The 14693-nt window shown below is 41.1% G+C and overlaps 1 protein-coding gene across 1 annotated transcript in view; it reads left to right on the forward strand.

The window, feature by feature from the left end:
* The first annotated feature begins 12956 nt into the window (after nucleotides 1–12956).
* Nucleotides 12957–14693, forward strand: part of mmp11b (matrix metallopeptidase 11b) — a 39677-nt gene continuing 37940 nt past the window's right edge. Inside the window, exon 1 of the mRNA XM_029710186.1 lies at nucleotides 12957–13179. Within this exon, the coding sequence (XP_029566046.1) occupies nucleotides 13066–13179 (114 nt within the window). The 5' untranslated portion in view covers nucleotides 12957–13065. The remainder of the gene's footprint in view (nucleotides 13180–14693) is intronic.

The following is a 14693-nucleotide window of genomic DNA, read 5'->3' on the forward strand; positions in this document are numbered from 1 at the left end:
AAATGTGCAGTAACTGCAGTCGACTGTAGTATTTTGTACACAGTAATTGCAGAATAACTGCAGTTGAACTGCATTCTAATTGCAGTACACTGCAAAATTACTGCAGTAACAAAAACTGTGTTATTTTGGACGCAGTATACTGCACTCTGACTGGTCAACAAAGTATCTAGCTACACATACATTTTCATCAGAACCACATGCACACTAATAATTTGATATTAAACTGATTATGGCAGTAGGCAGATTATACAATAGTCATGCAACCACTTTACTCTGCTCATTTTAAATCAGTGTACGGGCAACATCAAAGTAAGCATACACCGATTAAACATGTGCTTTTCTGAGCAATCTAATTATTAGGACATATAAACAACTTAATCGGCATTCCAGCAGTGTATTTGATCTGCACATATGCTAGCACCAGCCGAGCGAGCCTCCCTCTTTAATAAATCCTCTACAGGATCGGTGGGTCCCCCGCGGTACGGTTGAGCTAATGTAGGCTAATGCGATTAGCCTACGTTAGTAACAAGAAGATTTCCTAGGACATAGACATATCTGATATTGGCAGAAAGCTTAAATTATTTGTAATCTAATTGCACTGTCCAATTTACAGTAGCTATTACAGTGAAAGAATACCATGCTAATGTTCGAGGAGAGTGCACAGTTATGAATTTAAAAAGTTATTCATAAACCAATTAAGCAAATTTGGGCAGTCTTGGCACAAAAATTATAACAGAAATACAATGGTTCATTGGATCAGTCTAAAACGTTGCACATACACTGCTGCCATCTACATTGCGCCTGGGCTGGAATAATACATTATGGCCTTTCTCTTGCATTTCAAAGTTGATGGTACAAAAAAAACGCATGTTTTTTCTTTGTATTATCTTTTACCAGATCTAATGTGTTATATTCTCCTACATTCATGTCACATTTCCACAAACTTCAAAATGTTTCCTTTCAAGTGGTATCAAGAATATGCATCTCCTTGCTTCAGGTCCTGAGCTACAGGCAGTTAAGATTTGGAAATGCCATTTTAGGCGAAAATGGAAAAAAGGGGCGGATCCTTATTAACGCGAGTTCGGAACATTGAGCTATAATAAGCTTCCTAACAAGTGGTTGTATGCGTTTTAGAAGTAGTTTTCACATATAAACTTTATATGTCCGAAATCAGAATAAAATATGCTTCACAAAAATAACATGGTCGCTGTGGTAGAACGTCTATTTTGATTGGCCATTTTCTGCATTTATCAGCGTGGCATCAGGTTGCCTGATTTCAGATGTGTCCATGTAAACAGGATTATTAGTGAAATCGTTATTCTTGCAAAGCAAGTAAACGTTTTAATCGAACTATTATATTAATCTGACTATCCACAATAATCGCATTATTGTGCGCATGTAACCGTACTCACTTTACTGTAGTCAAATAAGAAAATCTTCAATCGGTCATTCGCTGATGTATTGCCTTTGATGGCCACTTGATGACGCTGAAAGTCTAGCGGAAAATCAGTCAATCCTCAGCAATTTATCAAACTGTAATTAAACGAAAGAATATGCCATTTCAAGGTTCTGTAATATAATAACAACTCCCAAGTTGTTAATTATCATTTATTTGTAATATGTGTGTTCTGTAAAACCCATTTTGAAGCGTATTAAATTGTATTTGTCACATGATTCGTAAACAAGTGTAGACTGATAATGAAATGCTTACTTACGGCCCTTCCCAACAATGAAGAGAAAAAATAGAAAAATAATAACACGAGGAATAAGTAGACAAAGAGTAACGATAACTTCGCTATGTAGACAGGGTACCAGTACCGATTAGATGTGCAAGGGTAAGAAGTAATTGAGGTAGATATGTGCATATAGGTAGGGGTTAAGTGACTAGGCTGCAGGATATACTGTATAATACACAGTAGCAGCAGCATATGTGATGAGTCAAAAGAGTTTAATCCATCTCAGTTAAGCACTTGTTTTGTTTATAGAAACCCATAATGAATGCGATGTTTATAATGTGCTGTACTGCAATCTTGGCCAGACAGAAAAATAACTACAGTAAGCACATATTGTGTTAGGAGAAGGTAGAAAGTATGGTTCAGTATAAACACAAAGAGTGATGAAAACCAAACGTTCCCTTAAGGCTTAATCTTAAGCATGGATGGCTTGTAAATATTTTTCCATACATTCTTGCAATTCAAGCCTCTGAGGTGGTGGTGAATGCCTGGAGAGAGTCGTCGCCATAGGAGACACATTAATTAAACATCAGTCGGGTATCGTAATCAAATTGAACCTGTGGGCTGCAGGAAAAACGCACAAGCAGACAGAACCATTGTTTGATGTGTTTTTGGTACAGAGCAAACCAGCATGTTTGCCTCTCATCTATAATGATGGTGGGTAATTGGTGTCTCTGTGTATGTGTCTCTGTTTATTTTCTTTGTGCTGTGGTTGATGTATTTACAGGGGCCCAATTCCATTGGGATTGCACTTGTCTGTAACCTTTGACCTCTTTATCCTTTTGCCCTATTAATTTGCCACTTGTGTCCTGTCTGTGATGTTGATGAGGAGCACCACCACAGTTACACAATACCCCCAAGGCTCTTAGAGATTTAATATTGATACTGATAGAAAGCCAGGCACTTTTCTTCAATTCCAAGTCAATACACAGCACATGGTCTGGGAAAACAAGGGCTAAAGACACGGCCTGTCTATTTATGCATTCATTTAGAACTAGCAGCACAGATATATCCGTGCCGCATTTAATGTAAGATCACGGGATCAGTCGGCTTTGCAAGGCTAATGGGATTGGTGATTCAGGGAATTTATTTGAGACTGTTACATCTCTTATCAGGTAGACGTGCTTACTCATCTCAATGACTTGCAGCTGGGCTACAGCATTAAAGCTACAGTCTGTGATTAGAAAAACAACAAACTGGAGTCCCCACATCGCACTTGTTTTGGTATACATCGCAAATCCCAGACTGTAGCTTAACCAAACACCAAGATCACAAGTGTGTTGAACCAAGACCCAGTGATGCTATATGGAGTGTGACCAAAAACATCCCCTTGAGTGCGATATCAAATGCTGATGTTGATAAGTTTGCTTAAACCAGCAACTATATCACAGGTGCTGAGTTTCACAAGTGATATGTTATCATTAGAGAATAATCCCATTCCCTTCACATGACCACAGTGCCTCCCCACAGAGAATGACTCACAAAGGCTTACAGGCTAATAAACTTGTCAAAAGGCCCATAAGCCATCTCTTTCAGTTAGACCAGCCGGTGGTGACCAACTCCTGGCCATGAGACCACCTGGTACAAAAGAGAGAGAGCAATTCTGGTTATAAATAACTGAGGGACTTTTGATGTGTTGACTCTCCAAATGAGTAAACCTCAAAGATTCCCCCATGAAGGGCAAATGGGCAAATACCAAAACATTGAGAGATGAAGACAACAGTTAGCCTACTGTAGCACGTGATTGATGAGCTTCAGTAGACCATAAAATACTTCACTAAGCATATTGTATTCCTCACTCCCTCCTCGGTGGACAGGAACTGCATTGTATTCACTGAAGCACTAAACAACAGAAGGTGCTTAAGGCCATACTGTGACATCACTCCTGGAAAAGTATGTGTACTGTACTGTGTGTGTCAGTGGGGCTGCATGCCTGGGCAACATCTTTTCATGATCACAGTGCAATAAAATAATCATGCCAAATTCACAATCCTATTTTTTGCCATGGACCGCTACCTCTCCAGCTGAGCGAGCCAGCTGCACCCCCAATCTATACCCCGGCCCCACATCCCCTCCCCTCGTCTCAGCCCCCAGGTCCTTTCTTGTGGTCAGCGGCACACAGGCTGACTGGGGAAGGGGAGTGGGGCCAGGGGGGTGATTAGATCCTCAGGGGCGAACTTTCATGTTGGAGCCCATTCCCTGTTTTACTGAGCCTCTGGGGGCTGGTTGGAGCGGCGTCTGTGGCGGGACCACTCTCTTATGGTCTGGCTGGAATTTGAGAGAGCATGGAGACCCCATGTCATTAAAAAGGGCTGACATTGGCACAAAGAAAAAACCCACTGGCTCTGTGCAAGGCAGCGTGAACCAACTCACTCTCAAAGCAACACCTCAATGAAAGGTGTCCTGATTTGACTTAATGGTAGTGGAAAACCTCTCCCTACTCATCTCAAAGCGACATTGGAGGCTGCTGAGGGGAGGACGGCTCATAATAATGTCTGGAACGGAGTGAATGGAAACCATGTTTTTTAAACGTATTTGATACCATTCCACTGATTCCGCTCCAGCCATTACCCTGAGCCCATCCTCCCCAATTAAGGTGCCACCAACCTCCTGTGCAAAGCACAACTCTTATGGGTGGATACCTGGTGGACACACACACACACACTTACTGCAAAACAGAAACACCAACAAAAGAATGTGAAGAATACATGGGTCCTTTGTTGACGTTTTAAAAGCAGCATCACATTAATACAATAACCTCGAGGTTCTTGCTCCCGGTTGGACGTGGAAGTTACAACCTTGTTATTTCTTCACAGGCTCCTGACGGATTAAAAAGCTTTATGTGAAATGACGGCTTCAGGTATCTGTTTTGGTAGCATTTTGCCCAATGTCCTCCAGCACAGTTTTCATTGTAAACCTCCACCTTTTCTCTTGATCTGTTTACCTCCATTTATAATAACTTCAGAACAGGAACAATTTATAGGTCTGAAGTTATTTCTTTGCAAAGTCTTATGTTTGTGTTTTCTGCTCATTTCTTTGGCAGACAGTTACAGGCTCAATCTTCAGATAAAATAATAGAATTCCACCAACCTAGCTAATCCCCATGTCAAGCAACAGGCTCCGAGGCCCGTATGACCCATGAATCCCCTATTGCTGCACCAAAGTTGAGATGACACATAGGCTTCCCTTGGATAAAGGTTGAATAAAGGGTGATAAATAGTTTAAAGGTGCTACGCTGAATTAAGACAGTATACGGGAAAAGGACCAGAGGGGGTTGAATAAGGGAAATTCATGTCTTTGAAGACTGTCTGAAACATAATTACTTTATCATACCCTTGCCTCCATTATCTCAGCTTTTTATGACTTAATTTGAGAATATTGACCACAATGAAATGCATAAACCGTCAAATGAATCAAATGCAGATGGCAAGCTGTGGCATTAGACCTGAGACCCGTTCCTATTACAAACAGAGATTTGCAGGTTAGTTGTAAAGTGTCTGAAATACCATATTTGACTCATAGCCACTAAAGTCAGTTCATGAAAGGTCTCATTTGATGACAGTTAACACTGAATAGATCAACTTTTGCCTACAAGGCTACCTGAGGGTAACGTCTAAGATCACAGGTGCAATTTACAAGAGTACCACATGAATCCATAGTATTCAATAGGTCTCTTGAAAGATGTATTTTATTCCAGAGACTAATAAATGTTGAATAAACAGGGCAACATAATAACAAATATAAAACAAAGTTGTTTCTGAGACAGGGTATGGGAATTATACCACACTTGTTTCACTTCAACTGTGTAAAACAAAATGGATTCCACAGCACCATGGGACCGATTTATAAGCTTTTATGTGTCTGTAGGATATGACATTTGTGAATCACTTGAACTGCTATTACATGTGTTGGCACTTTTCTGAACATTCCCTCTGGGTTAGCCCAACAGAAAGATGTCCTAAAAGAGACCAGATGGAAAAGACCCTCAAATCCTCAGCTCTGGGTATTAGATCAATCATTTTAAAAGCAAAAGCCTCATGTCTTATTGGATTTGATGCAATTGGTCCCACTATCGTTCTAACAGTTGTTTCCCCTCCTCTCTTCCTCTCTCTGTCTCTCTGTAATTGTGTAGGTAGAATTACAACAATGTTTACCTGCACAAAGGGAATTCACACAGGTGTCCTGTTGCTGTTCTAGGGAACCCTGACCGGTTAGCCGGACGTGCTACCTTGTCCCGGGCCTGCTGTTTTCTACCTTCTCCTCCTCTCTACCGCAACTGCTGTCTCGACCTCTGAATGCTCGGCTATGAAAAGCCAACTGATATTTACTCCAGAGGTGCTGACCTGTTGCACCCCCTACAACCACTGTGATTATTATTAGACCCTGCTGGTCATCTATGAATGTTTGAACATCTTGACTAACAATCTGGCCTTAAATGGCCATGTACTCTTATAATCTCCACCCGGCACAGCCAGAAGAGGACTGGCCACCCCTCAAAGCCTGGTTCCTCTCTAGGTTTCTTCCTACGTTCCTGCCTTTCTAGGGAGTTTTTCCTAGCCCCTGTGCTTCTACATCTGCATTGCTTGCTGTTTTGGGTTTTAGGCTGGGTTTCTGTATAGCACTTTGTGACATCTGCTGATGTAAAAAGAGCTTCATAAATACATTTGATTGATTCATTGAATTACTTGCATGATCTGAATGAAAATAACGCTCAGATAACTGAAAATTGAAAAGTCGGTTGGTTTGCATTTCAGAAAACCACTCAAGTATACTCTCATCCAAAGGTTTATTACTGTAATAATAACCACATATTTAAATTATAACAATATGTGCTCTGTTTGAAACAATTTTTCAACCAACACCATCGCCCGTATTCATGAAACTGGGCTGAAGAAACCCTTAAGAAGGCAACCTTTGGTTTTATGACCTTGTAACTTAACCCAGGCATTAGGAAACTTGAGCCACAGCCTGGTCTGTGGGGGACCATTATCTCAGTAAACTGTGCCTTTGGAACTGGATGGCTGCTATTAATAGTTTTTCACTGTTTGTCACTATTTAGTCATTCAGGGGAAACCCGTCCCTACAGGCTCGTTACCTACCTACCTATGTGATCTGGTGTGTGTGTGTGTCTGTGTGTGGTGCAACAAGATAGCTACAGCAGGAGGAAGACAATAGGAACATCTGTATCAGCGATAATACAGGTCTATTTTGCAATATCACGCCAAATGAGATTCAACGATATGACATGACATGAATAGGAAACCTTTACATCTTTTGGGAACCTTTTTGTGCTGTCTTTGTTTTGCCAATCCTCTTTGGGAAACACAAACACAGTTAATTGGCAGTAAAATGACATCCAGGTGTGAAGGAAAGCAAGCAGAGGGATGTCCAATCCACTGTTGATGATCAATGAACACTGAAGTGGACATAGGGCTGGCTTGGAGAGGTGTGATTAACATGTGGTCAGCTTTAAGATCCTCTGATGAACAACACCGAGCCCGCTGGAGGAAGTTTATGGATGTCTGACGACTATAGAAAGGCCATTGAGGTCGGTCCACTAGCCCCCTTACCTGGTTGCCCCCCCATTCTAACTCGTTAGCCTGTTCTTCACTGTTGAACTATCTCTGGACGAGGTTTTGCTTTGTGAGGTCTTGATTGGGCTTAATCGGTGCTTGAACATTGCTCTAATGACCGGCTGGCTATTATTCGAGTCAAGTGCAGCCAAAGCCAGATGCGGGTGAATCACACAATTTATTTCAAAATGAGTAGATTGCAGTTGAGCAGCATGGCGGAGCACGGAATCTAATGTATATAACAATATGATTGTGTATCATGGTGATTTTTGATGGAACTACAATGACCTCACTATTTATCTATGGCTCTGCTTGAACTTTGTGACTGCATCAGTCAAGAGGATGGCTTTCCTCTGCTCTCTTTAAGGCTTCTTTCAAGAGGATGAACTGAGCCTTTTCATAGTTAAAGTTTCTATGGGACAAAACAAAACAAACTCCCAACTAAAGGTTTTATGGTGGATTGATGGATTTTACACAGTTCTGACAGAAGAAGAGGAACCTTGAACCAAACTTACCACAATCTACTGTGAGGTTACCTATCCAAACATCCAAAGTTTGGGGGTCCAGTATTTACCAGCCCCCTCCACCCCTGCTGGACACGCACCTGGTTCCCCAAGAAAATATAAAACACTTTTGTTTTTTCTCCTTTTAAACTGGTTATCGAGTCAACCGGTAATTTGAGATGACTCAACTTTAGTGTTGTTCTCTGAAAAAAAAGGAAAGGGGAGTTTTTATGTCTTTTTAGGAAAATCTGCCAGCGATTAAGCCGGACAGCATGCCTCTTTGCTCTACCGTCCATTTGGGCCCATAATTGACCATAAGTGGGTCCTTATGGGTGAGGGGTGTTGCGTGGCAGCTTGCCTGTCCATCTGGCTTTGTTGTGGCTAGCAGGCCCAATAGATTCCCAGGTCCAGCAGCCCGATCCAGGGGATTGGGGTCAGGGGAGAGAGTTGTGTGTGGGGGGGTTAAGAATGACAAACTGGCTTGGCTGATCAACCCAAAGCTGCACCTGACAATAAAGGGCAGGAAAACCATTAATTAACCACAGGCCAGGGTGACTCAGGGGTGCGATTTCAACTGGGTCTCAGTTACTAGGTCATCCATCTCCAGAGGGGTGAGAGGGAATTTTAAGAGGACAGAATCTTCTGAGTTGCCACTGGACCATCAGTTGCATTTACTCTGCAACCAAGAGGTGGTGCTGGCTTGCAATGATAACATATCAGTAGTGAGGTGATGGTGGAAGGAAAAGGCTTCTGGGGAGACACAGACAAGGAGGAGTACAGTGACCTATTCTTCTGAACAAGATTCACTATACCGCCCTTCTAGCCTTGCTGCCACACCACTCTAAAGTGTGGATCCACTTCAAGGTTTTAACAAATCAAATCAAAGTTTATTGGTCGAGTACACAGATTTGCAGATGTTATCGCAGGTGCAGCGAAATGCTTTTGTTTGTAGCTCCAACAGTGCAGTAATTAATACCTAGCAATCAAAAATAAATACAAATAAAAACACAATACACACATAATAAATAAAAGAAAGAAATATCAGAACGAGCAATGTCAGAGTACAGAATATAATGTATAAGTATATGATGGTGTATGTAGACATTATGGACAGGAATATAATGTATAAGTATATGATGGTGTGTATAGACATTATGGACAGTAATATAATGTATAAGTATATGATGGTGTGTGTATAGACATTATGGACAGTAATATAATGTATAAGTATATGATGGTGTGTATAGACATTATGGACAGGAATATAATGTATAAATATATGATGGTGTGTATAGACATTATGGACAGTAATATAATGTATAAGTATATGATGGTGTGTATAGACATTATGGACAGGAATATAATGTATAAGTATATGATGGTGTGTATAGACATTATAGACAGTAATATAATGTATAAGTATATGATGGTGTGTATAGACATTATGGACAGTAATATAATGTATAAGTATATGATGGTGTGTGTATAGACATTATGGACAGTAATATAATGTATAAGTATATGATGGTGTGTATAGACATTATGGACAGTAATATAATGCATAAGTATATGATGGTGTGTATAGACATTATGGACAGTAATATAATGTATAAGTATATGATGGTGTGTATAGACATTATGGACAGTAATATAATGTATAAGTATATGATGGTGTGTGTATAAACATTATGGACAGTAATATAATGTATAAGTATATGATGGTGTGTATAGACATTATGGACAGGAATATAATGTATAAATATATGATGGTGTGTATAGACATTATGGACAGTAATATAATGTATAAGTATATGATGGTGTGTATAGACATTATGGACAGGAATATAATGTATAAGTATATGATGGTGTGTATAGACATTATGGACAGGAATATAATGTATAAATATATGATGGTGTGTATAGACATTATGGACAGTATATGAATAGAAAAGGTGTGTACAGCAGTAGTTATATAAAATGAGCCTTGACTAGAATACAGTATATCCATATGAAATGGTTGAAACAGTATGTAAACGTGGTTAAAGGGACCAGTGTTCAATGACTATGTACATAGGGCAGCAGTTTCTAAAGTGCAGGGTAGAGTACCGGGTGGTAGCCGGGTAGTAACAGTAACAGACTAAGGTTCAGGGCAGGGTACTGGAGGCCGGATAGTGGTGACTGTTTAAAAAAAAGTTGCGTGATGCACCGGTGTGTCAATCTAAGTTACATAATAAAAAAATCCCCATCAACATCCGTCAGTTTAAGCTAGAGATATCTGAGATATCGTCTCAATCCACCGCATCCGCCTATGTTGCACTTCCTCATCTGTGGTGAAAGGTGGCAGAGCTATAGTGGTGTTAGTCAGACCATGAGACATCCTGAAAATCGGTCTTCTCACGAAAACGTCTGTAATGCCCGAACAAACTAATATGACCCCACTGTGGAAAGGAGAGATTCTCACAAACACAATGGTGTTCTCCGTTTTGATCTACGACCCCCGCAAGTGTCCCCACCCCCCAGCTTTGATGCACCAGTACTGTCTCCACCTTCTAGATGGCAGCAGGGTGAACAGGCTGTGGCTCGAGTGGCTGAGGTCCTTGATGATCTTCTTGGCCTTCCTGTGACACCGGGTGCTGTAGATTCCTGTGGTCTCCTGAGTGGCGCAGCCTGTCTAAGGCACTGCATCTCAGTGCAAGAGGCGTCACTACAGTACCTGGTTCGAATCCAGGCTGCATCACATCCGGTTGTGACTGGGAGTACTTTTGAGTGGGGGGCCAGTACAAAAAAAAAATGCATGAAATTGTATGAAATGTATGCATTCACTACTGTAAGTCGCTCTGGATAAGAGCGTCTGCTAAATGACTAAAATGTAAAATGTAAATGTAAATGAGTGGTGCGCAATTGGCCCAGCGTCGTCTGGGTTTGGCTTGGGTAGGCCGTCATTGTAAATAAGAATTTGTTCTTAACTGACTTGCCTAGTTAAATGAAGGTTAAATAAATAAAATACATAGAAAAAATCCTGGAGGGCAGGAACTGTGCTGGGCTGACCGAGCCACCCTCTGGAGAGCTGTGTGGACGGTGCAATTGCCGTACCAGGCGGTGATACAGCCTGACAGGATGCTCTCAATGGTGCATCTAAAAATGTTTGTGAGCCTCTCAGAGGCCAAGCCAAATTTCTTCAGCCTCCTTAGGGACATGACGGATTGCAGCTAATAACCGAACCGGCCTCGAACCATAAAGACCAGGTAATAAACTCTTAACCCAGTGGCCTGTTTGTTAAAGAAGAAAACAGTTGTCTTCTCCATTAGCGGACATCTCAAGTTCATACAATCACAGGGGGAGATTGATTGATGAGCTCGATGGGGAGGCCCATGTCTGGTTTGTGGTGTGACTGGTCTGTGGTCAGGGTTCACCAGCCACACAGAGAGGGAGGTGGGGGGGTTAGGGTTAATCACTAAAGACCCTTGGCGAGCCGGAGTCCATCAAGACCAAGAGAAGAAGAGGACACAGCTGACCTAGTCTTGACATGAGCAGAAGAACATTGTAAACATTGTGTAGTCTTTTTGTAGTCTTATTGTTCCCCAGGGGTTTTGCTTGCTAGCTCGCCTCCATTGGACAGGGCTTGGGCCCCTGGGGACGTTAGGAGGACTGTATTTAGCCTCTTTCTTACAGCACGGAGGGAATGTGGCAGTTAGAATACAGTTCAGTTTCAATTAGCCTTTGTTTCCAGTAAAGATATCCTCTCAGCACAAGGATTCTATTGGATATTGAACATCGTCTTGAACAGTTTAGTGATACCCACTGCCAAGAGCAATATGAGATCAATTAGAAGTGTGTATCTTGGCTTGCCGCGAGCTGTACATTTGGTCCCCTTCACCCCCTCCACTTTAAGTCTGCATCCAGACGCATGCTGCATAATTACACAAGATCCTTTGTTAAAATGATATTCAAAGAAACAGTGTTTGATTAGTGATTTGGCTGGGTTTCTGAAGAGGGAAATTGATATAATTTGATTTATAGGGGGTTAATACCAAATTCTCGATTGTAAGGCTTAACCTCATAGTATAATGGGGAAGATTGGATGGACAGAAGTCTGACTGTCACTGGAAAACTTGATGCTGGTACCTTTAAAAATGTTCTAGAAACTTTTCATGATACTGTAGTGACCCTCAGCGGGTAGGGTGAGCAAGCTGGCAACATCAGTCATGAAAATTGTTTATGGGGTTGTCATGGTAATAGAAGAGTGTGTGTGTGTGTGTGTGTGGGGGGTGTGTTCAAAATAGGTTTGTGGGGATATAACTATCTCTCTCTTGTGATTATCTCTCTGGGGAGATACCTCCCGCTGTACTGTGATTTATGGCTAGCTAGTTCAGGCTGGATTTGTTGTTTTGTGCACCTCCCCTGTACCCTCTGCAGTGTAACATTAAAACACCTGTTGACATTAACTCTATTTCCCTCGCTGTCCGTTTGTTCTTTAAGCTAGTAAAGTTATAGCTAAAATCGGGAAACCCATAAATGCCACAGTACCTTGGTGGAAATCTTGGTGGATGGTTCAGTGGAATGCTAGTTGGTGTTTTTTGGGGGTACATTTTGTTCAAGGGTAGATCTGTCCTCTGGGCAGATTTGTGGATAACCCTTATTGAACCATTCACTAATGTTTCCAATTCCACTAAAGTTTCCTGAAAAGTGTCAATACCTGCACCCATGGTTGGGCAAAGATAGTCTGCATCAACATTCATCTTGTTACAAAATACTTCATAGGCTACCACAAAAACAGAAAAAGTCACTTTGTATGTAACCATCTTGAGTTATTAAAACAAATCTCAATCAAAGTAGCCTATAAATGAAGATTAATAAACATGTTATGAATTGCATATGTGACCAACCTATCAAACCCTAATGGTTTACTCTGCGCCTAAAGACCACATTAACTGAGTTTATGCCTATACCCCTAACCCTGGGATCTTTCAGGTCAGAGTTCTGAAAAGGTTTACAAGGCTTCTTGCACATGAGCATTGATGCAGCGGGAAACGGGTTAAATCACGTGAGCGCCTGTGTACTTGGCTTGCCACCGAGGCCCATAAAAAAGTGTAATTTGAAGAAAGAGAACAAAGAAATAAGCGAGTATAAAATCCCCCTGCGAGACACATCTCCGTCATTCACTGACTCCACTTCATCCCGCTCACATCCTCCGCCCTCTCTCTCTATACCCAAGGTATAGCGCGGTCAAACTGCGAGTCCGCTCCGAATCAAAAGATGATGCCGTCTCTTTGGTTTTTCTGTAGCATCTTTGCGTTGCACCTCTTGCTCTGCGTTCATTCTCTGCCAGTACCGGAGGGGAGAGACAGCAACAGGTACAAAGCCGCGGCGGTGAGTGACGATATAAATGCAGATGATGTGGAATTATTTTACATTTTGCAGAGCAAGCGCGTTTTATGAGTCTAAGTTATGGAGTATGTGGGTCCAGACTCACTGTGTGTGTGTGTGTGTGTGTGTGCGTGTGTTATTCTTTTGAGAGAGAAAGATCAGAAGAAAGAGAGGGTAGCCTACCCATTGGGTAAAAACTGGTTTAATCAACGTTGTTTCCATGTAATTTCAACAACAAAAATGCTATGTGATGACGTTGATGTGGAAAAGTGATTTGGATTTGCACAAGGTCATTTTTTGACCAAACTTTTTACTTCATAATGTAAATCAAAAGTAGACATTGAATTATGTCTGTGCACACAATGAGCACCGTTTACTTGTGGAAGAGTGTACTAAATCAGTAACTTTGTTCCGCAACAATTTACAGGTAAAGTGCCTGCAGAAAGTATTCATACCCCTTGACTTGTTCCACATTTTGTAGTGTTACAGCCTGAGTTGAAAATGAAAAAGTGAAAACATGTTTTAGAAATGTTTGCACATTTATTGAGAATGAAATACATAAATATATAATTGACATAAGAATTCACACCCCTGAGTCAATACTTTGTAGAAGCACCTTTGGCAGCGATTACAGCTGTGAGTTTTTAAGTTTCTAAGAGCTTTCCACATCTGGATTGTGCAACATTTGAGCATTATTCTTTTGAAAATGATTCAAGCTCTGTTCAATTGGTTGTTGATCATTGCTAGGCAACCATTTACAGGTCTTGCCCATCAGTGGCTATTTTAGCATGTAAATCTTCGTGGGACAAACCAAAAAAATGTGTGATGGATGCCAGCAACGCCATAACACAACACTAAACAATAACATTAGTTGGACTATAACGGTGATAAACGGTGTCCACAAACTGTTAGGGCCTAAAGCTGTCCCAACAGCAGTCCCAACACCTTACCACTGCTACAGTTCATTCAGCCTCATTTACAGCCTCATTTACTGCCTCATTTACTGCCTTTTATAGAAAACAGAGCTGATATGGCTGACTTGCTTAATGTGGTTTCTAATGACAATTGAGCTGTTCAAACTATGGTGTAAGGGGACTACAAGCGGATAAGAGGCGAAATCCGTAATTTCGATTATGACAATAATGAGCGAGAGACGGACGTAACAGTTAGTCAATATAACTATTTGTTCAGCACTTTTTAAACGCACAGCGACATAATTCAGAACATGGGCCGTTCTTACACAGAAACAGACAATGAAATATTCGATGATTACATTTCTCTAAAACAGTTTATAGGTAAACAAGCACACACCGGCCACGAACGATGTGTTTACAATACCGCGTTGGTGAAAATAGACCAAATGATTAGGGTGAGGCACATTGGCTACTAACAGTTCACTACACAACATACACTTAGTATTACTTTCTTAACTACAGTATACATAACGTTATCTATCTGGCATCCTACATCATTTATGAAGCAGTATATCCATTTTTGGACTCACGTTGTTGTGATGT

The sequence above is a fragment of the Salmo trutta genome, chromosome 23, assembly GCF_901001165.1.
Source record: "Salmo trutta chromosome 23, fSalTru1.1, whole genome shotgun sequence".
NCBI lineage: Eukaryota > Metazoa > Chordata > Actinopteri > Salmoniformes > Salmonidae > Salmo > Salmo trutta.